This window comes from Tupaia chinensis, unplaced genomic scaffold (assembly GCF_000334495.1).
Source record: "Tupaia chinensis unplaced genomic scaffold, TupChi_1.0 Scaffold149502_1, whole genome shotgun sequence".
Taxonomy (NCBI): domain Eukaryota; kingdom Metazoa; phylum Chordata; class Mammalia; order Scandentia; family Tupaiidae; genus Tupaia; species Tupaia belangeri.
In genome coordinates, this window is record NW_006209346.1 from 655,095 (window position 1) to 679,736 (window position 24,642).

At 39.5% G+C, this 24,642-nt stretch overlaps 1 protein-coding gene across 1 annotated transcript in view; it reads right to left on the reverse strand.

Moving 5' to 3' along the window:
• Window positions 1–4,034: 4,034 nt before the first annotated feature.
• Window positions 4,035–24,642, reverse strand: part of DNAI4 (dynein axonemal intermediate chain 4) — a 74,601-nt gene continuing 53,993 nt past the window's right edge. Inside the window, 4 exon segments of the mRNA XM_027769437.1 lie at window positions 4,035–4,123; window positions 5,773–5,929; window positions 10,674–10,900; window positions 18,543–18,641. Coding sequence (XP_027625238.1) covers window positions 4,073–4,123; window positions 5,773–5,929; window positions 10,674–10,900; window positions 18,543–18,641 — 534 coding nt within the window. The 3' untranslated portion in view covers window positions 4,035–4,072.

The window sequence follows — 24,642 nt, forward strand, 5'->3', positions numbered from 1 at the left end:
TCTGGAGTTCTGGAGGCAGGCAAGTCCATGACCTGGTGACCACATCTGGAAGGTGCCACATGCTACTTCAACTCATGGCAGCAAAGCAGAAAGGCAAGCAGATACAGGTAAAGAGAGGAGCCTAGCTCACTCTATGACAACAATCCACTCTTATGGTAAATAACCCTCTCTCTCAAGAATTAACCCACCCACATGAGAACGGCATTACTCCATTTATGAGGGTGGTGCCCTTATAACCACCGCCAATTAGGCCCCACCTCCCATCTCTACTGTACTGGATCAAGTCACAGCATGAGTTGTGAGGGAGATGAGCCATCTGCAAATTAAAGCAAAAAGTAGGGGAGATTAATTTAAGATTGCGAGCACTGAAGAGAAGAAGAATGGAACAGGTTTAGTGTATAGGATCAAGAAGATCCAAGAAGGATCCAAGAATAGCTTTATTTCTCATTTGAACTCTACTGAACAATGAGAAGAGAATGTGTGAGAATTTTTCAAAGATCAAAAATACATAACAAGATTTAAAAAATGATAAGTGCTGATGGGGATGTGGTGAAAGGGGAACTCTTCTACTCTTCTGGTGAGAATATAAATTGGTCCAGCCACTATAGAGAACAATACGGAGGTTCTTCAAAGACCTTCAAATAGAACTACCACATGATCCAGCAATTTCACTCCTGGGTACCTACTCAAAGGGCAGGAGAACGCTCAGTTGAGAAAAGCGTTTGCACAACTGTATTTATTGCAGTATTATTCATGATTGCTAAGACATGGAAGTAACCCAAATATCCACAAACGGATGAATGGATTGAAAAAGTGTGGCACATATAGTCCATGGAATACTATTCAGCCATAAAAAAACAGCAAGATCTTGGCATTTTATAGAAAGTAGAAGAACATGGAAGACTTATTGCTGAGTGAAGCAAGTCAGGCTATGAAACAGAGATGTCTCCACTTAACATATACTGACTGTACACTTTGTGGTAGAGACTGAAAGACTGGAGGACTTAAAAGCACTGAAAATTGTTATGGACACTGGGGACAAAGTGGAAGGAGAGTGGGGGAGGGGAAGAGTGCAGGAAGGGAAATTTGGGAAAAAATGAAGAAGACATTTGTGGGATAAAGATACGGTTTGTTGCCCATTGGTGTCACATATAATATCCTCAACTCGTCTGCTGTGTGGCATATATCATGATGGGTAAAATCTCTTTACAAACTAAATGATGTATAACGATTGAAAATATAAATAATAATAATAAATACATAACAAAAAGAGATACATTTTTAAATTAAATCAAGTTTTTATTTTCTTACATAGTGTTATGTAAAGTCCTACCTTTCGGAACGACAAATATAATCACAGTGACTTATAGAAAAAGAAAATTTATAATCCTTGTAGGCTGACCTAAACTTTAAATCTACCTGAAAATTGAATATAAATAATAATAATAAATACATAACAAAAAGAGATACATTTTTAAATTAAATCAAGTTTTTATTTTCTTACATAGTGTTATGTAAAGTCCTACCTTTCGGAACGACAAATATAATCACAGTGACTTATAGAAAAAGAAAATTTATAATCCTTGTAGGCTGACCTAAACTTTAAATCTACCTGAAAATTGCCTTGCTTTTATTTAAAGGATATCTCCAAAGAAATAGTTTCTGAAACAATAGATACTTCTAAAAGGTAGCCCCATTGCTACACCAATTCCATTGTTTTTAACACATGCATTTTTCCCCCAGAGTTCAGTGAGTTTCGTATGTCCTATCATCTCATCTCCATCTAAAATGCTTTGTAGAACAGGCCATAATGTCTCATGGCCTAAGTTAACAAACTGAATGAAATACCCTGTTGGCACTCTAACAGGGAGGAGTCCCTGTTCTTCACTCTCACTTCCATGTCTACAACTTCACTTTAGGACTGTACATAAAACAACATCCTGATGTGGCCTATAAATCAGGGACTTTCTGTTTTCTCTAGGATGCATTTCAGTCTGGGCTTAAAATCCAGGGCACATTCTGGGTAGGCACAGGAGGGTTCCCTGTGTAACCTGGATGAATGGTTCTTACTGAATTTGGTGTGTGGCGCCTGCTGGGCAAACAATACAACTCTGATATTTGCTTGTTAAACAGTCTAACATAGATCTATAACTTCAGCTCTCATATCTAGAAAGAAAGAGTTGGGTTTGAGAATCTAGTATTCTTATGATAGTAGCAGTTGTATATTTATAAATCTTGGGAAACTAAGTTTAGGAAGTAGAAGATTTAAAAAATGAAAGAATTTTGTCTTATTATGATTTCCATTTAAGTAGTTCTAATCATTTCCAAGCATGCAGTATTATTCATGATTGCTAAGACATGGAAGTAACCCAAATATCCACAAACGGATGAATGGATTGAAAAAGTGTGGCACATATAGTCCATGGAATACTATTCAGCCATAAAAAAACAGCAAGATCTTGGCATTTTATAGAAAGTAGAAGAACATGGAAGACTTATTGCTGAGTGAAGCAAGTCAGGCTATGAAACAGAGATGTCTCCACTTAACATATACTGACTGTACACTTTGTGGTAGAGACTGAAAGACTGGAGGACTTAAAAGCACTGAAAATTGTTATGGACACTGGGGACAAAGTGGAAGGAGAGTGGGGGAGGGGAAGAGTGCAGGAAGGGAAATTTGGGAAAAAATGAAGAAGACATTTGTGGGATAAAGATACGGTTTGTTGCCCATTGGTGTCACATATAATATCCTCAACTCGTCTGCTGTGTGGCATATATCATGATGGGTAAAATCTCTTTACAAACTAAATGATGTATAACGATTGAAAATATAAATAATAATAATAAATACATAACAAAAAGAGATACATTTTTAAATTAAATCAAGTTTTTATTTTCTTACATAGTGTTATGTAAAGTCCTACCTTTCGGAACGACAAATATAATCACAGTGACTTATAGAAAAAGAAAATTTATAATCCTTGTAGGCTGACCTAAACTTTAAATCTACCTGAAAATTGCCTTGCTTTTATTTAAAGGATATCTCCAAAGAAATAGTTTCTGAAACAATAGATACTTCTAAAAGGTAGCCCCATTGCTACACCAATTCCATTGTTTTTAACACATGCATTTTTCCCCCAGAGTTCAGTGAGTTTCGTATGTCCTATCATCTCATCTCCATCTAAAATGCTTTGTAGAACAGGCCATAATGTCTCATGGCCTAAGTTAACAAACTGAATGAAATACCCTGTTGGCACTCTAACAGGGAGGAGTCCCTGTTCTTCACTCTCACTTCCATGTCTACAACTTCACTTTAGGACTGTACATAAAACAACATCCTGATGTGGCCTATAAATCAGGGACTTTCTGTTTTCTCTAGGATGCATTTCAGTCTGGGCTTAAAATCCAGGGCACATTCTGGGTAGGCACAGGAGGGTTCCCTGTGTAACCTGGATGAATGGTTCTTACTGAATTTGGTGTGTGGCGCCTGCTGGGCAAACAATACAACTCTGATATTTGCTTGTTAAACAGTCTAACATAGATCTATAACTTCAGCTCTCATATCTAGAAAGAAAGAGTTGGGTTTGAGAATCTAGTATTCTTATGATAGTAGCAGTTGTATATTTATAAATCTTGGGAAACTAAGTTTAGGAAGTAGAAGATTTAAAAAATGAAAGAATTTTGTCTTATTATGATTTCCATTTAAGTAGTTCTAATCATTTCCAAGCATTGTTTCTAAATAATGTTTCTAATAACTTTCTAATCTATCTGAATACTTTATAAGTACACATCTGTATTCATGTGCATTTGGAATATAACTGAGTAGAAATGTTTTTATAAAAATTAAGGAAATTCCAACAAAATTCTTGCTTAGATTAACACAAAGCTTAGATCACAAACTAGTTGCATATCTCTAAAATGAAATATAAGTTTCCAATTTATAAAGAAGTTATACATTAAATATTGTTTTCTAAAATCAAAGTCCTAGCCTACAGCACATAACATAGACTATTAGATAATAAGTACGATTCCTTTTTCTTTAAAGAAGAGAAAAGCTATAAGGAATGATGAATTATCCTGGTGGGTTTGACTTGGGTCCAAGCAAAGTGGCTATTATATCTCCCTGAAAAGAAAAAAAGTCACACAATTACAATGCAGTAAAGTGTAAATTAAAAGGTAAAGTAGTTTTTAAATCATCATTTAAAATTTATGTTAGTGATTCACATATAAAGGCCATGCGATAAGATTGTAAAAAGGAAACATGGTAAATTTAAACAGTAATGGTTACTTCCTAGTATAAACTTTTTCTTCCTATGACAGACTCTCTCTCTCTCTCTCTCTCTCTCTCTCTCTCTCTCTCTGTCTCTCTCTCTCTCTCTCTTGCTAGAGGGTACATGTGATCATCAGAGACAGAGAGGCAAAGAGAGGGAGAAGAGAAAGCAATCCCACAGATAATGATCACATTGCAATCCCTTGTCCTGTTTCTCCCTCCTTTCTGAATGTTGGGCACACACACCCAGCATGTTTCTCAGACCACCAGGTCTGGGATTTGAACAGAATGGTTGACCATGTGGGAGGTCCCACTGCCTTAACCACCAGGCCATGGAGGTGGCCTGACAGACTCTCTTACTGAAATTTGATAATTTTATAAGGATTTAGCAAGAGGACAATTTTTGGCAGTTCTTATTTTGCCTTAATGCTTCAGCCTGAGCTTTCTCATCTGTAAAATATCGGTTAAAATTAAATGATATCTTAAGCTCTTCCCTGATCTGTTAATGCTTGATTTAGAGAGAATAAAACTTCTCAGTTGCCATGTGGATTTTGTACATCTTGCAAAAGGTCCTTGTCTCTCTCTTCTCTCTTTTTTTTCTCTCTCTTTCTCATGAAACAAACTTTTAAAAAATCCAAGGCGAAGATGACATTCATTGATCTGGGATAGATAAGTATTTTTACAGAGGCGAAGTACCAGACAACGTGGGCACCAGGCATGCTGGAACACGTGTTCACTGGGGAAAATCATGGAAAACTTCTTGGAAGCAATTTTATGACCTGATCCCCCCCTTCTCCTCTTCATCGCCCATCACCCTCTGTGGCTTTGGTGCACAAGGACTTTGATGAGTCTATGTTTTTTTCTCTTAATTGATTTGAGCATATTTTAAATATTTTAAAATCTCTATCATATTTGTGAAATTTACCAGATTACTGTGTGTAATAACACAGCAATTAAACATAAGAAACAGAAAAAAATTGAAAAGTAATTTTTAAAATAATGGGCATCTAATGATACCGAGTTGCTCATTAAAGTTTGGCAACAAAATTTATGTGAAGATATAAGAGAATATAAGAAGTGAGAGAATAGGACAGTCTGAAAGAAACAAATGCCTACTCAGGAACACTGTATAATGTCTAAAAATATGATTATTTTATGTAAAAGTCCTCGAATATATACAGTATGCCTCTTCAGCTATATTTAACAATTGTTAAGTTACAGCTACATATGAGGAACAATTTTAAGTATGTTCGTGTAACATTTATGATTATTATGCTCGGCAACATTATTATTCCATTATTTATTTTTTATACAATAAAGACAGTGAGGCTGAAAGAAAATAAGCCTAGCAGATACCAGGCCTAATAAGTAGTAACTCCTGGAACTTAGGTTCTTTCCGTTACACCACACTTCAGATACTTAACAATGTGAATCCCTTGCACACTACAAAACTAAAACTGAATAGACTTATAAAACATAAAATAGTTGTATTCAAGTCTTACCCGGGTTGAATCTAAAGTAGTAGGCATATTTTTTAGTTCATACACAGCGACCTGTCCATCATTATCTCCCACCAGAATGCAATCTGTTTGTGTGGCAAAGAGAACGGTAGTGAACTTGATTCCAGGGTTAGCATAATTCACAATCAGAGGATCCAAACTGGAATGAAATATTTCATTTTTAAATTCAGTTGCTGCATTAATACAACTTTTTAAATACGCAGACTAAGAAAAGTTTGAGTTTATTGGTTCCCTTCTTTCTTTCTTTCTTTCTTGTTTTTCTTGTTTGTTTGTCTGTCTGTTTGCTTGTTTTTTGTTTGTTTGTTTGTTTGTTTGTTTGAGAGGTTTTTGCTATAGGGCATGTGAGCTCACCAGAAAGACAGAGACATTAAGACAGAAAGCTAGAAATCACCCCCCCGGGGGGATGGCCCTGCTGCAATCCCTTCTCATCCATTCTTCTTTCAGGATCTTGGGCACATATGCACACACGCCCGGTGTGAGTTTAAGCCACCGGGTTCGGGAATTGAACTTTGGTCAACCACATGGGAGTCCAGTGACACAACCATTACGCCAACTGCTTGTCCCTATTGGTTTCTTTTTTTAACATCAGACACAAAAACCAAAAACTTCTTTAAGTGTTTCAAGCTCATAATAACTGTTTCTTACTACTTATTCGATTCAAATCTTTATTTTTCCAATGAACCATTTCAAATAGTTAAATTAATTCACAATTAAGATCTGAATTTATGGACTACGTAGTAGCATGGTTGTTAAAGCAGTTGGAGCCTACATGTCCAACTATGCAGTTTGAGTCCTGGACCCAGAGCCTGAAAAACATGAGTGTGTGTGTATGTGCATGCCCAAAATCCTGAGAGAATGGAGGAAAAGGGATTGTGGCATAGCCATCTCTCCTGGTGGTGGAAGGGGTGCCTCTCTCTCTCACACACACACATGCCCTATAGCAAATTCAAAAATTAAAAAAAAAAGATGAGACCAGCAGATGGCATAATGGTTATGTTGCTGGACTCCCACGTGGCCAACCATGGCTCGTCCTGGACTGGGTGGCCTGAAATTCATACTAGGTGTGTTTGAATGTGTGCCCAAAATCCCAAGAAGAGAATGGAAGAGAAGGGATTGCTGTGTGACCATCTCTCCTGGGGGATGATTTCTCACTTTCTATATCTCTGTCTCTCTGGCAAACAAATGCACTCTATAGCAAAAATCTCTCTGAAACAAACAAACCAACAAACAAAACAAAAATTTTAAAAAGAAGTAAACTCATAAGTTTAAACTTTTATGACAGTTAATTTTGTATGTCATCTTGGCTAGGCTATGGCACCTAGTCGTCTGGTCAAACACCATTGCTCATGTTGCCGTGAAGGTATTCTTTCAGATGGCATTAAAGTTTAAATCAATAGATTTTTTAAAAAGCTGGTTACCCTCCATAATATAGGTAGGCTTCATCCAATTAATTAAAGTCCTTAGCAGAGACAACTGAGTTTCCTGGAAGTGGAGTAAAATTTTGCTTGTAGAATGCATTTGGACTCAAGACTGCAATTTGACTTCTGCTGGAAATTCGAGCCTGCCAGCCTGTCTGGCAGGCTTCAGACTTGCTAGGACTCACATCCTGTGAGCTAATTCCTTAAAATAAATCTCTCCCAAAATAGATTGATACAGATATAGATAGGGACATATTGTTCATACAGATATGTAGATAAAGATACAGATACAGATGTAGGTATAGATATATACAAATATATACATAGGCGTAGGTGGACACATCCTTTTGGTTCTGTTCTCTGGAGAATCCTCACACATCTGAAGTAATAACTACCTTTTAACAGAAGAATGTTCTGATCTAAAGAATCTCTGGAACATTAAATGGCATTTTGAACAGGAAATTTGCCTAGTCTTGGTCATTCAAAGCAATTCCACCTATGCCCTCAAAAAAGAGGGAACCAGCAGTTAGCGTAATGGCTATGTCACTGGACTCCCATGTAGTCGACCGCGGTTCGTGTCCCAGACCCGGTGGCTTAAAACTCACGCCGGGCGCGTGTGCGTGCGTGCCCAAGATCCCGAGAGGAGAATGGAGGAGAAGGGACTGCGGCGTGACCATCCCCCCTGGGGGTGATTTCTCGCTTTCTGTCTCTATGTCTCTCTCTGTCTGTCTGGCGAGCGCATGCGCCCTACAGTGAAAATCTCTCAAAAAAAAAAAAAAAAAGAAAAAAGAAAAGTAGCAGCAATTTTGTATACCTCTAAAGATGTATTGTCAGGGCACTACAGTTTGACTAGAAAAATTGAAATCAGAGGTGGGATTATTTAAATAGCTACTCTATCATTATTATTATTTTACCTATTTCTTTTCACATTTTTTTCTTTTTTTAAATCTTATTTAGTTCTTCCATGAGAGAGAGAGAGAGATAGCAGGGTATTGGCACAGAAATCTAACTCCAGCTTCAGCCAGCACCAGATCATGGGGACGAGCATGCCTGGCATACCTAGGGAGGTCTCCATACATGAATCCAGAACCTTCTCAATGTGGGTCAGTCTCAGAGAGCACTGTATTTTGCTACCATGCCACTGTCTGGTCCCCAGGTAGCTATTTTATACGTTAGTCATCTCATGTTCAAAAACTGTTTTGTGATGTAATCTTTGATTTGGGATTCATGGAATAAGCCATGACAAAATGTTAGGCTTACTCCGCTATTAACTTCTACGAAAAATATTTACCGTTAAGAGTGTACCTAGGGCCAGCTTTATAATGTAGTGGTTAAGTGCTGTGCATAGGAAGCCAGGTCCACATGGTTGACCATGGTTTAAATCCTGGTTCCAGCAGCTTATAAAACATGTCATATGCATGTGTGAGCATATCCCAAACCCTGACAGGATAAGCGATGAATGAAAAAGGATTGTGATGTGACCATGCCCTGTTGGGGTGGGGGGTACTTTCTCTTCTCTGGCTGTCTCTGGTGAATGCACACACCCTGTGGAAAGAGATAAAGAGTAGAACTATTGAAGGCCTAGAGTGATGGTGCTGGCGGTGGGTGCCACTGTGCAACACTGGGGCCATATGAATAGGCCCAGAGTTTGAATCCCAGATTGACCTGAACATGCCAGGTATATCCATGACTCTAGGTAGCTGGAAAGCAAGGAGGAGGATCATGGTATGGTAGAATCCTGTTAGGGGTCTCTCTCTCCCTCTTTCTCATGAAATAAATAAATTTTTTTGAGAGAGTTTTGCTATAGCGTGCATGTGCTTACTGGAGAGACAGAGAAAGAGAAACAGAAAGCAAGAAGTCACCCCCCAGGGGGATGGCCATGCGGCAGTCCTTTCTCCTCCATTCTCCTCTCAGGATTTTGGGGCCGCACGCACATGCACCCAGCGTGAGTTTTAAGCTGCTGGGTCTGAGACTTGAACTGTGGTCGACTATGTGGAAATGTGGTGATGTAACTGTTATGCCATCAGCTGGCCCAAAAACAAATTCATATTTTTCAAAGAGTACATCTGTTGACTTTTACTTCATTTTTTAAAACAAGAATGTGTTTTTCTCTTTCTTTTGCTTATAGCTAGCATAAAGATTTATAGTGTTTCCCAATTAAAGAAATAGAACTATTGACCATTTTATTCCAGCACTGTATACAGCTTCCCATTAAGAAGCATAGATAGATCTAGATGATCTCCTAGTAACTTTGTTGTAACATCTGAAATGAAAAATTTAGTGAAGTGTATACATATCCCTTTGAATGTCTTAAGGTAAAATAAGTCATTAAGTACATATTGCAAAAATAATTATCTTGCCTCCTTTATCTTAGTGAACCTTTAGATAAAAATGTAATCATGCCCTTGTGTTATTCCTCATTAAACAAATAAATGAATAGGAATTGAGGATAGTTATAATATCCTATATCAGCCTGTAAAAGTTGAGGAGATAAGTAAACTATTTTCATCCAGATATTTTTCAAAACCACATATAGCATAAATAATTAAGATTAAGACAGCACCCTATTATTTATTTTTATTCATAAAGGATCTTTTTAATTTAATGTTTATTATTATCATTATTATTTTTTTTTAATTTGCTACAGGGCACATATGCTCATCAGAGAGAGAGATTGAGAAAGCAAGCCACTAGATCTGGTACTCAAACCCGGTCGGCCATGTGCAAAATCCAGTGCCTCAACCGTCATACCACCTACAGGCTCCCGTAAAGAGCTCTCACAGAGTAAACCATTACACTTGTCCCCCTTACCCATGATTTCATCTTCTGAGGTTTCTGTTATTCATGGTCCACCATAGTCTAAAAATACTAAATGGCAAATTTCAAAAATAAATGATTTGTAAGTTTTCAACTGCATGCTGCTCTGAGCAATGTGATAAAATCTCATGTCATCCTGCTCTGTCCCACCCGGGATGTGAATCGTCTCTTTGTCCAGCAAGTCCACGTTGCATATGCTATCTGCCCATTAGTCACTAGGCTGCCAGATGGACTGTCATGGTATCACAGTGCTTGTGTTCTCGTAACCTTTGTTTGACTTAATAATGGCCCCAAAGCACAAGAATAGTGATGTTGGTTTATTGTTTTAACTGTTCTATTTTATTATCAGTCATCACTCCTAATCTGTTACTGTACCTAATTTTTAAATTACACTCTGAGTGTATTTATACATATAAAATATATATACATATCTCTCTGTGTGTGTATATATATTTATATATCAGGCTTGGTACTACCCAAAGCTTCAGACATCCTCTGGACTTCTTGGAATGAATCTCCCACAGATAAATGGGACTACTGTATTTGTTTTAAAGTAACTACAGCACTTGTTAACCAATGTCAAAACTATGAGGCATCATTTAGTTTAACTACTTCTACTAGAAATGTCCCCTTCATATCATCACTTACGTGCTGATGTGAAGATCCCAAATCTCTACTCTGCTCTCGTTTGCAGCTGCAAATATGTAGGATGATTTTGGAGACCAGGCAACATCATAAACAACATAAGTAGTTGGGTAAAAACTCAAAAATGGCTTAAGATTATTCTGTTGCCACATGATAACACCCCAATCTGCAGAACAGCTTAAGAATACATCATGACAAAATGGGTTCCATGTTACTTTATACACTGGACCCTAGAAATAGGAAAATAAATCAAAATACATAAGTAAATACTACTTAGCATTTTATATTTTAAACTTGACCAGCAAATTTAAAACACTAAGATTTTGAGAAAAATTTTACAGCATACATGTGTGTGGTTTTTGTTTTGTTTTGTTTTTTAGATTTTTGCCAATAGGCTGCATGTGCTCTCCAGAAAGACAGAAAGAGAGAGAGAGAGAGAGAAGGAGGAGAGGAGGAGAAGTGAAAAATCACACAAGGAGGATGGCCATGCTGCATCTCCTCTATTTTCCTCTCAGGATTTTGGGCATGCAGGCTCATGTGCCAGCATGTTTTTTAAGCTGCCAGGTCTGGGACTTGAATTGCAGAGTTGGTCATGTGGGATCCGGTGCCTTAACCACCACCCACCTGCTGGTCCCAATTGTATTGTGTGGGTATGTTAGCTGATAGTAAGATCATAAATTGAATCTTTCTTAAATTAGTCCATATAGTAACATAAAAATATATTGCTACACTACATGCTATATTTTAGTACATATTATACATACTTTAAAAAGATAATAAAGAGTACTATGAAAGTAAAGGAAATGAAGGAGAAAATGAGGAAAACATGGACAGAACAATCATAAAAAGATACAAAGAATAGGTAAAGGATGATATTGCTTCAGGATCATCATGTTACATAAGTAGTCTTTTAGAAACAAATAAAATTTATGACTTTCATAACTTGCAAAAAGAAATCAAGGATATCCAGAAGTCAAATAAAATGCCCTACACATTATTACTGAATTCCACACAAGAAAGCACTTAATTCAAGCTGGTATTTTAAACTCTGAAGTTGTAAATTTATTGAATATTAAATATAATGCATACAATGCTACTATTTTTTTCAGCAATACTACAAAATCAATTAAAATGTCCAGGTGTGTGTCCTTGTACCAAAAGGTGAGGCGCTATGAGTGGACTCCTCACTGTCTGCTCTTAGTAGTCATAGCAGAGACTGAAAACAAAACCAGCAGGTGTGCTGCAGACTCCCAGGCAGCCCTGGGAACAATGATAAGTAATAATAAAACAGAACAGTTTAATGATATGCCAACATCACTATTCCTGTGCTTTGGGATAATGAATATCACCATAACTGTACTACTGCCAGTTCTACTCATCTAGAGCCCCAGTCCCCAACCTTCGTGGCACAAGGGTCTGGCCTCAGGAAGACAATCCCTCCATAGATGGGGCCATACAAGGGGTGGTGTTGGTCTGGGGATGACTCAAGTGCACCACATCCACTGTGTACCCCATTTCCACTACTATCACGTTGCAATATACAATGAAACTATAGCACAATAGGGTTCACACTCCCATGAGAATCCATTACCTCCACTGATCCCAACCGAGGTAGAGCCCCTGCAGCAATGCAAGTGATGGGAATGGCTGCAAACACAGACATAATCTCAACTCCCCATCTTCCCCACCACCCACCCCTGGGTCCAGCCTGGGAGTTGGGGACTCCTGATCTAGAGAACTACCTCAGAATCCGCAGACAGGAGAGGAGAGAGGTGAGACTAACAGTGTAAGAAAAGACTGCAAGAGCTTCTGGAGCACAGAATCTCTACCTGGAAAAGGACAGAGATAATCAATCACCTAAACTTGGGGAGGCTACCAAGCCATCCCCCACCACAGGGTAGGAGGAGATGAGAGGACCTCCTCCCTGGAACTCAGAATTTCATACTCCCACATTCGACTACAAAACTCCTCATCTGCAGAACAACAAAATGAGTACGAAGCTAACACTATGGTTAGGAAGTACACACAAATTCCTCTTTAGACAAGACTTTGGAACTTCTATCCCAACCACATCCCGAACCCAGAGAGCTCAGCACCATCTTGAGAATTGCCCAGCAGGTGGAGCTTGGGCTGTGATCAGGACCTGGCAATCTGGTGTCTCTGCAGCCTGGCAGAAGCAGATGATGCCACACAGAGGTGAAGAAGCACCATGACTAGGGAAAAATGGGCTGAATAAGCACAGCGACTGAAGCTTACTGGCCCCTTCAGATCAGAGATCTGTGCATCCCCCCTATGCAGCCAGAGCATGGAGTGAGAGAGCACGCTCCCTCATGTCCCTCTGATTGATTGACCCTCCCCTGACACATAAGTCATGCTGAGTGGCTACCTTTCCCCCCCTGTGGCCACCATAGTGCAGCCTCTCTGACCTCCCTAAACTGTAAATGTGGGCAAAGGAAAGGAGAGGGGCTCTTGATAGAGAGGAGGGCACCAGAGAGCCCTGCTCTAGGTCAGAGTGGGAAGATTGGACACTGCCCCAGACCTCCTGATCCTGCAGTGCATAATCCAACCGCCTAACTCTAGCACAAGTCTGCTCAGATTGGTTCAGCCTCCTTGAATCCCTGGACTTTAGAAATCACAGTCTCTGGTGAAGATCAAACAGACAGCCTTGCTTCTGGCCCCCCTTGAACAATATTCCCATTCAAGACTTTAGGATCACCCCAACCAACAGGTGTTCCACACAAGCCACAAAGAACCTGCTTGTTGGGTCTCACAGATAGATTTCCCTTCAGCTCTCCTAGACGAACATGCCAGGTTGCACTCAGCTTCGGTGGGCTCTCATCCTGGGAAATTATAGCCCTACTTGAATCTGAAAGGCACAGCAGGTATCTCGTCCCCCTAGACCACCTTCATCAGGGCAATATTTGATCTGGGGGGGGTCAACCTGCCTCCAGAAAGGACAGATAGGCCCAACAGACTCCATGGGCCAAGTAAATTGGGCATGCCTCTTCTCTGATTGCTTTCACAGGGTCATGGTCGAGCCTTGAGGGTCTCCCTGCCTCTAAACATTTCATGCAGTCTGCATAGGCCTTGCTGCTTGGATGTCACAAATAGGCTTGCTTCTGGCCCCTTCTGGACAAACTTGCCAGGTTGCACTTGGATTTGTCTTGCTGCCTCCTCCTGGGAAATTATAGGCATTTACGCAAGCCCTGCTTGAATTAGAAAGGCACAACAGGCCTCTAGCCGCTCCAGGACCTTGCGAGGGCCACATCTGGGTCTGAACAATGAATTTAGCTCCCAGAAATTACAAGCAGGTACATATGTTCTGTTTGGATCATAAAAGCACAGCTGGCAACTTACCCCTCCTGGACTACCTTTGCCAGAGACATATCTTGGTCTTGGGGGCCAACTAGCCCTGGAAAGGACAGGCAGGGATAACAGACTCTTTGCACCACACAGACTAGGACCTGCCTCCTGTACCTCCCAGATCACCTTCACAGAGCCACATATGGGTCTTGAAGGTCACGTTGGCCCAGGCATTTCACACAGGCTGCATAGGACACACTCCTTGGGCCCCACAGTGTTGCCTCCAGTCCCTCCTGGACGAACTAAACAGGGCCCCCATTCAGGTTTAGCAAGCTGCCCAGATCCCAGAAATGACAGGCAGGAACTCGAGCCTAACCTGGATCTGAAAGACATATCTGGTTTCTGGATCCCTTCGGATTGTCTTTTCCAAGGTCACATCTGAGCCCTGGAGTTCATTTACCCAGTGGGCATTACAGAATCTACTTTACAAATCAGGAGAAGCAAGTACTCCACCAGATGACTAAACATCACTGCAGAAATACCAAAAAAAAAAAAAAGGAAAAGAAAAAGAGAGAAAGAAAAAAACAAAGAAAAAAACCAAACATACAAGGAAATATTTCTCTATATTTCGCTTCCAAAGTAACACAATAACTCCTCACCAACAATGGATTGCATACAGGCAATCACTGAAATGTTGGAAAAGGACATTTTTGCTGCTGGTAAAAACCTAAAAAAATAAAGAATGGGCAATTTGATTCAAACAGACAGCTCTCAAAGAAAGACGTATATGAAAAATGTTCAAAAAAGTATATGAAAAATATTCAACATCTTTATCATAAGGAAAATGTAAATCAGCAGGTGGTTTAGCAGCTAAGGCTCTGGACTCCCACATGACTGACCTCAGTTTGACTCCTGGCCTGGCTTAAAACTCAAGCCAGGCACATGTGTGTGCATGCCTAAAATTTCAGGATAATGGAGGAGAAGGGATTGCAACATGGCCATCCCCCAGGAGGTGATTTCTCACTTTCTCTCTATCTATATCTCTCAGTGAGTGCACATACCCTTTAGCAAAACAAAACAAAACTAAACTAAAACACCTAGGTTAGCTTATCACCTAACCCCAGTCAGAATGGCTATGATCAAAAAAAAAACAACGAACAAGTGCTGGCAAGGCTGTGGTTGAAAGTGAACTCTCCTGCCCTGTTGATAGGAATATAAGTTAGTACAGCCCATGGGGGAAATACTGTGGAGGTTCCTCAAAAATTTACAAATAGAACTACCTTGTGACTCAGTAATTCCACTCGTGGATATTTACCCAAAGGACAGGAAATCATTCAGTTGGAAAGATACTTGGACCTCCATGTTTACTGCAGCATGATTTACAACAGCTAAGACATGAAATCAACCTAAGTGTCCAACAACTGATGCCTGGATTTTTAAAACGTAGCACATACACACAATGGAATACTACTCACCGTAAAGAACAATGAGATCTTGTCATCAATACATAGTGATCAAATCTAGAAGATGTAATTCTAAGTGAAATAAACCAGACTATGAAAGACAAACACTGTAGATCCCTGCTCAACATATGCCAAATGTCTGCACTCTATGGTGAATAAAACAGACATCACCAATCTTGTATATACTGTATCTCAAATGCGGTGTTCTTCGTTGAAATGTTAAATATGGTATTATCCTCGAGTTGGCTGTTGCACACTGCAAGCATGCTTTGAAAATCCATGTTATATGCCCCACAAAGATATACCATTAAGTGTAAATAAGAAATTACAAAATAAAATTTTAAATTGCCATATCTACCATAATTAAACTCACCTTATGTCCTCTGTAGGTCTCTAGGTATTGTTCATTATATGAACAAGAACATTTGTGAATATGACCTTCTTCAGTGCCAGCCAAATAGATATTTGTGTCCTACAACACAAGAAATCAAAATACATTGGCTTGTGATATATTAAGTGTACTATAAGAAGATTAGACAATTTAGGATCTATTAATTTCAAAACCCAAACTAGAAATACATTTTTCTTTTATTTTTTTAAGAATTATTTTATTTAACTTTATTTATTTATTTTAATTTGACCAGAGGGAGACAGAGTGAGCAAGGGAGAGAGAGAGAGAGAGAGGGAAAGTAAGAAAGCAAGCCACCAGGTACAAGACTTAAGCCGCAGTCAACCATGTGGGAATCCAGCGCCCTTAACCGCCATGCCACCTACTGCCCCTTTTTTTCTTTTCTTAATGAGATGGAGGGGCCAAATAAGTGAAAGAGAGAAAGTGGCTGTTTGTGTGTTTTGTTTTGTTTTGTTTTAGCTTTTTGCTATAGGGCACATGTGCTCACCAGAGGAAGGGAGAGAGTGAAAAATCACCTGGTGGGGAGGGTGGAGGGTGGGGCAGGGATGGCCACACTGCTATCCCGTTTCCTCTTTTCTCCTCTTGGGATTTTGAGCATGCACAACACACATGCCCAGCGTGATTTTAAAGCCTCTAGGTCCAGGACACCAATCACACAATAGGCCGTGTGGGATCCAGCACCTTAACTTCCATGCCACCTGCTGGCCTGATAAGTTTATTTTTATTTTTTTTCTTTTTTGACAGAGTCTTGCCCTGTCTCAATTCTTTCTGCTCCAGCCTCCCAGCTTGATATGACCACCGACATTGACTGCAGCACCCAGTTTGGACCAGTAACCAAACCTGGGCCTCCCACATTGCCCCAGTCCTAGGTACATATGTTCTGTTTGGATCATAAAAGCACAGCTGGCAACTTACCCCTCCTGGACTACCTTTGCCAGAGACATATCTTGGTCTTGGGGGCCAACTAGCCCTGGAAAGGACAGGCAGGGATAACAGACTCTTTGCACCACACAGACTAGGACCTGCCTCCTGTACCTCCCAGATCACCTTCACAGAGCCACATATGGGTCTTGAAGGTCACGTTGGCCCAGGCATTTCACACAGGCTGCATAGGACACACTCCTTGGGCCCCACAGTGTTGCCTCCAGTCCCTCCTGGACGAACTAAACAGGGCCCCCATTCAGGTTTAGCAAGCTGCCCAGATCCCAGAAATGACAGGCAGGAACTCGAGCCTAACCTGGATCTGAAAGACATATCTGGTTTCTGGATCCCTTCGGATTGTCTTTTCCAAGGTCACATCTGAGCCCTGGAGTTCATTTACCCAGTGGGCATTACAGAATCTACTTTACAAATCAGGAGAAGCAAGTACTCCACCAGATGACTAAACATCACTGCAGAAATACCAAAAAAAAAAAAAAGGAAAAGAAAAAGAGAGAAAGAAAAAAACAAAGAAAAAAACCAAACATACAAGGAAATATTTCTCTATATTTCGCTTCCAAAGTAACACAATAACTCCTCACCAACAATGGATTGCATACAGGCAATCACTGAAATGTTGGAAAAGGACATTTTTGCTGCTGGTAAAAACCTAAAAAAATAAAGAATGGGCAATTTGATTCAAACAGACAGCTCTCAAAGAAAGACGTATATGAAAAATGTTCAAAAAAGTATATGAAAAATATTCAACATCTTTATCATAAGGAAAATGTAAATCAGCAGGTGGTTTAGCAGCTAAGGCTCTGGACTCCCACATGACTGACCTCAGTTTGACTCCTGGCCTGGCTTAAAACTCAAGCCAGGCACATGTGTGTGCATGCCTAAAATTTCAGGATAATGGAGGAGAAGGGATTGCAACATGGCCATCCCCCAGGAGGTGATTTCTCACTTTCTCTCTATCTATATCTCTCAGTGAGTGCACATACCCTTTAGCAAAACAAAACAAAACTAAACTAAAACACCTAGGTTAGCTTATCACCTAACCCCAGTCAGAATGGCTATGATCAAAAAAAAAACAACGAACAAGTGCTGGCAAGGCTGTGGTTGAAAGTGAACTCTCCTGCCCTGTTGATAGGAATATAAGTTAGTACAGCCCATGGGGGAAATACTGTGGAGGTTCCTCAAAAATTTACAAATAGAACTACCTTGTGACTCAGTAATTCCACTCGTGGATATTTACCCAAAGGACAGGAAATCATTCAGTTGGAAAGATACTTGGACCTCCATGTTTACTGCAGCATGATTTACAACAGCTAAGACATGAAATCAACCTAAGTGTCCAACAACTGATGCCTGGATTTTTAAAACGTAGCACATACACACAATGGAATACTACTCACCGTAAAGAACAATGAGATCTTGTCATCAATACATAGTGATCAAATCTAGAAGATGTAATTCTAAGTGAAATAAACCAGACTATGAAAGACAAACACTGTAGATCCCTGCTCAACATATGCCAAATGTCTGCACTCTATGGTGAATAAAACAGACATCACCAATCTTGTATATACTGTATCTCAAATGCGGTGTTCTTCGTTGAAATGTTAAATATGGTATTATCCTCGAGTTGGCTGTTGCACACTGCAAGCATGCTTTGAAAATCCATGTTATATGCCCCACAAAGATATACCATTAAGTGTAAATAAGAAATTACAAAATAAAATTTTAAATTGCCATATCTACCATAATTAAACTCACCTTATGTCCTCTGTAGGTCTCTAGGTATTGTTCATTATATGAACAAGAACATTTGTGAATATGACCTTCTTCAGTGCCAGCCAAATAGATATTTGTGTCCTACAACACAAGAAATCAAAATACATTCGCTTGTGATAGATTAAGTGTACTATAAGAAGATTAGACAATTTAGGATCTATTAATTTCAAAACCCAAACTAGAAATACATTTTTCTTTTATTTTTTTAAGAATTATTTTATTTAACTTTATTTATTTATTTTAATTTGACCAGAGGGAGACAGAGTGAGCAAGGGAGAGAGAGAGAGAGAGAGGGAAAGTAAGAAAGCAAGCCACCAGGTACAAGACTTAAGCCGCAGTCAACCATGTGGGAATCCAGCGCCCTTAACCGCCATGCCACCTACTGCCCCTTTTTTTCTTTTCTTAATGAGATGGAGGGGCCAAATAAGTGAAAGAGAGAAAGTGGCTGTTTGTGTGTTTTGTTTTGTTTTGTTTTAGCTTTTTGCTATAGGGCACATGTGCTCACCAGAGGAAGGGAGAGAGTGAAAAATCACCTGGTGGGGAGGGTGGAGGGTGGGGCAGGGATGGCCACACTGCTATCCCGTTTCCTCTTTTCTCCTCTTGGGATTTTGAGCATGCACAACACACATGCCCAGCGTGATTTTAAAGCCTCTAGGTCCAGGACACCAATCACACAATAGGCCGTGTGGGATCCAGCACCTTAACTTCCATGCCACCTGCTGGCCTGATAAGTTTATTTTTATTTTTTTTCTTTTTTGACAGAGTCTTGCCCTGTCTCAATTCTTTCTGCTCCAGCCTCCCAGCTTGATATGACCACCGACATTGACTGCAGCACCCAGTTTGGACCAGTAACCAAACCTGGGCCTCCCACATTGCCCCAGTCATCAAGCAGCTGCATCTTCCCACATGTACCACTATGACTGGGCAAGAAACACTATCTGAAATATATAGCTGCCTTTGGTCTTTTCCTTTATCATGATTTTACGATAGTGAACCTACCTGAAAAACTACTGTGAGAAAGAAAATATACATTTGTTTCTCTTTGCTTGAATAAAGAGTAACATTTAATATCTATTTAGAAATTATGTGGAAAAACTCTAGCTTAAAATGGGAAGAAACTGTCTAACATTTAGAGATGTTTGACAATGGGACTAGCAGTCCCTGGAAATAGTTAAGTGCTCTTTCATTGGAAGTAGTCAAAGAGAAGATAGATGACCTAACAAGTATACATATGCCAAGGAAATAATGAGCGTAATGAGAGGTTGAACTAGATAGCCACTTAGACATATGTGTGTACTCAATAAGAATTTAAAATGTATCACTGTTTTGTATTGTGGGTCATAACTGAAAAGTCTGGATGTGGGGCCGGCAGGTGGCATGGTGGTTAAGGGGACTGAACTCCTACATGGCTGACCACAGTTCGAGTTCTGGACCTGGTAGCTTGTTTTCTCATTTTCTGTCTTTCTCGTTCTCTCTCACTCTGTCCTTCTCTGGTCAAAATTAAATAAATAAATAAATAAATAAGCTAAAAGAAAGAAAAGTCTGGATGTGAATGCTCTATGTCTGGCTATGCAGCCTGTGGGTCACCAAACGGCATCATCAGTACCAGCATCACCTGGGAGAATTCTGTAGCTACGAAATCTCAGGTCCTACCCCAGATCTACTGAATCAGAATCTGCATTTTAACAAGATTCTCAGCTAACTTATATGTACGTTAAAACCTGACACACACTTATCTAGTGTATAAACGTACGTAAAGATGCAACTACTAGATCATCAGATGTGCGTAGCTTTATATGACATGATAAAGTACTATTTTACCCAAACCGATATTACCAACTTACATTCACCTACAGTAGATAAAAGTTCTCTTTGAACCACACTCTCCTCAATAGTTGTTTAATCAGAAATTTTAATTGCTGCCATTCTGTTAGGCGTAAAATTATACATTATGATTTTAAGTCCATTTATGTGACTAGTAATAAGGTTCAGCACTATTTCATGTTTATTGGCTATTATGTTTCCATTTCCACTTATGTCTCTTGAGATTTTACTAGTATTCTATTTTTATATTAGTTTCTATAAATTTTTATATATTTTAGATATTCTTCCTTTGTCTATTACGTATGTTGCAAATATCTTCTCCCTATATATGGTTTAGCTTTCTACTTTCTCTCTACTATTTTTGATAAACCAAAATTCTCATTTATTTTATAGTTAGCATTTTTGTGCTTAATTTAGTAAATCTTTTTCCTACTGTGAGATCAAAGACATGTTATTTTTCCTTTTTTTTCCCTAAGAGTTTTCTTTTGTGTATAATGGAGTAGGGATCTAATGATATTTTTATATGAATGATGATTATCTATATACATTTATAAGTGGTCATCTCTCTTGTGATCTTCAAGGTTCCTGTTGAGAGTTGGGTTCTCTTGTAAATAAACCCTGAAACTCTGAGATTTGATACAAGCAATTTATTGAGGAGTGCTCTCAGGAACAACATCTACGCGGAAACATGAATGGGCAGAGATTTAAGTTGAACCATGATGACATTATAACAGAAGGCTCAGTCTAACCCATAAGATGCTCTGGAGTGCAGAAGGCCTATCAGAGTTATGCAAGGTGGGCAGAAGTTTTACACATGCCCCTTGGATAAACCAGTCAAGCTAAGTGATAGACTCAAACCAAACTATACCAATTATCAAACTGAATATAGGGGGGCTCACGAACCCCCCCCAGTGCAGCCGCGCGCCGGGAACGGCCTGGCCGGCGCCCCCTCCCCCCTCCGGGGGCGCGCCACGCGGCCGGGGGGCCCCCCCGCCCCCCCCTGCCCCTCAGATACCCAAGGACAACTCACACTGCAGACCCCCACAACACCATTCCTGGTAACTACAAGATGACTGCTGTGCCGCATCAGCTGATAATTATCCCTGTGTACCAGAACTGCTTTCCTGAAACTGCATTCCTTGGAGACTCACCTACACTTGTGGATCTGCCGGAGACCCTTCCTTATCCAACCCTGAGTGGAGTTTATGCTCCCTATTACCAAAAACTTTATGAGCTGATGGTTGGAACTTGTGGCCTCTCTCCCTTTACTTGTATGTATCACTTTTTCAGTAACTCTTCTGGAAGACAACTGTATATAGCAGGGATATTGTAATGGGAGAGTGAGACAGGGCAGAGGGACAAACATAGGAAAAAAAATTTAAAAAAAGAGGAAGAGGGAAAAAAGAAACATATATATATGTGCATAAGCAAGAAAGTAGAAGTGGAATATTATTGATGATAACATGCTTGATTGGGTCACTGTGCAGTTTATTCTAGATGGGAGATTACATTTAGTACGCTGTGATGATGCTCAGGGAATGAATGTTAGGGAAAAAAAAAAAACGAAAACAAAAAACAAACAAACAAAAAAAAACGGTAAAACTATTCGTCCCATTTTAAAAAAAAATGGATATTTGATGGCTGCAGTGAGCGGTATGGGCCCAGTTGGGTTCTACTTTATAGTATGCTCTTTTTACCCAATGGGGTTTAGGCCTAAAGTCAGACTTGAGTTCATGTAGAGGCATGTGTCAGCTGTGATAACTATTGGAGAGACTTAGACTAATTAAGATCACTGACAGATCATTTGGGGAGGGGTGAGGCACGGAGGGCAATCGGGGATGACAGGGACAATGTGGGAGGAGGATGGGTCATAACAGAGGGAGGGGGATGGGGAATCTAGGATGGTAAAACAAAAGGCAAGGTATGCAGGACACAAGAATTGGGAAATTATTTGCTGAGAACATATATGTTGACGTGCTTGATTGAGCCAATGCACAGTATATATTGGATGGAAAATTCATTTGTGTGTTGCGATGGGAAAAAAAAATTATAATAAAAAATAAACTATAAAAAAAAAAAAGAGAAGAGGATAGAGAAAGATAGCAAGTGAACAATAGAGGGGATGTTAGTGAGAAACAGATATGGTTTATTATCTGTTGAAGATGACGTGTATAGTATTCTCAACTGGACTGGTCTGGGAAGTATTTCATGATGGGTGAAGTCTTTTAACAAGCAAAATGAGAAATAGTGATTGACTGTTTTAAAAAATTATAATAATAATAATTATTGGGAAATGCATGGAAAAGACTTTGAATGATAAAGCGGGGAGATCGATGCCTCTGTATTGACTGACATGCATGGCATTCCCTTTTGAAAAAGCAATGGAAGTCAATGTAAAGTTATATGTAATCCAATGTAATATAAAGAAGATTATGATAATAATAAAAAAAAAACTGAATATAAATGGTCTTAGCATCCTAATGAAGAGGCAGAAATTTTAAGATTGTATTTTTTTAAAAAAAGAAACAAGATTCAATCATATGCTGCCTATAAGAAAGCAAAGATACAAATAGGATAAAAGAAAAAAGATGAAAAATGATAAACCATACTAATAGTAGCTCAAATAAAGCTGGAGTAGCTACCTTAAAATCAGACCAAGTATATTTCAGAGTAAACAGCACTACCAGTTATAAATAAGGCCATTATTGTGATGATAAGAGGCCAAATTAATCAAGAGGCCATAATCCCAGACATGTATGTATGTACCTACTAACAAAGCTTCAAGATACGCAAGGCAAAACTGATAGAACTGCAAGGAAAAATAGACAAATCTATGATTATGGTTGGAGACTCCAGTTCCTTTCTCTCAGTAATTGATGAAAGAAGTAGGCAGAAAACCAGCAAGTATATAATAAACTCGAATATTATCAATTAACTTAACCTGATTAGTATTTATAGAATACTCAAATTAATAGCAAAATACACATTTGTGTCAAATGCACAGGGAATATTTAACAACAGTAGGCACATTCTTTCTGGGCTTTACAACAAATCTTAGTAAGTTCAAAAGAATTCACCTTGAAAAGTATGTTGTCTGGCCCAGCTGCAATGGTACAGCAGTAGAAGACTGATTTGCAATGCTAGAAACTATATGGAAAATCAGGGCTAGTTTCCCTGATTGGCCTGTACATGCTGGGTGCATGGACACATGTCCATGACACTGGCTAGCTGGGAAGGCTGGGGGTGGATTGTAGCATGAGACCCACTTAAGGGTGTCTGTCTTCCTCTTTCTCTCCTTGTCTCTCTCTCTCTCTCTCCGTGTCTCACTTTCATGGAAGCAAGGAAGGAAGGAAGGAAGAGTAAAAGAGAGAGAGTGGGAGAGTGAGAGGGAGGGAGGAAGGGAGGAAGGAAGAAAGGAAGGAAGCTAGTTATTTTTATGAAAAAAATGTGTTTTCTGATCATGGTGGGACTGAATTAGAAGTCAACAACAGAACAGACCAGCAGTGGTAGTGCAATGATAATACAATGCTCCATGACGCTGAACCCATATGGAATGGTCCCTGGTTCACATTTCAGGGTTTCTTTTTCTTTACGGATACTGAGCATGCATGTGCATGCTCATGATAAGGGCTGGCTGAGGCTGGGGGTAAATTACACGTGACCTTGCTGGGGGTGCCTGTCTCTCCCTCTTTCTCTCTCCCTCCTCCTCCCATGGAGGAAATAAATTAATTAATGTAAAAAAGGAAATCAATAACAGAAAAGTAGTTGGAAAATCCCCATGTATTTAGAAACTCGATGACATATTTCTACATAGCCCATCCATCAAAGATGAATGAAAATAAAAATGTATGGGGCCAGCTCCATGGTCTGGTAGTTAAGGATTCTGAATCCTACATGGCTGAACATGATGCTCAAATCCTCATCCCAGTGGTTTGAAAAACATGCCAGGCACATGTGTGTGCAGGCCCCAAATCAATGATAAAGAAAAGATTAAAAACAGCGAAATCAAGAGCAGGTTCTTTGAAATCATCTTCTAGCCAGAGTAACCAGGAAAAAGAGAAGGAAGACACAAAATACTAGTGTTAGAAATAAGGTAATAGGAGCTGGCAGGTGGCATGATGGTTAAGGGTGCTAGACTGAACCTAGTTCGAGTCCCAGACCTAGTGGTTTGCTTTTTCACCTTCTCTCTCTCTCTGTTTTTCTGTCCCTCTCCGGTCAAAACTAAAATAAATAAATAAAGTTAAATAAAATAGTTCTT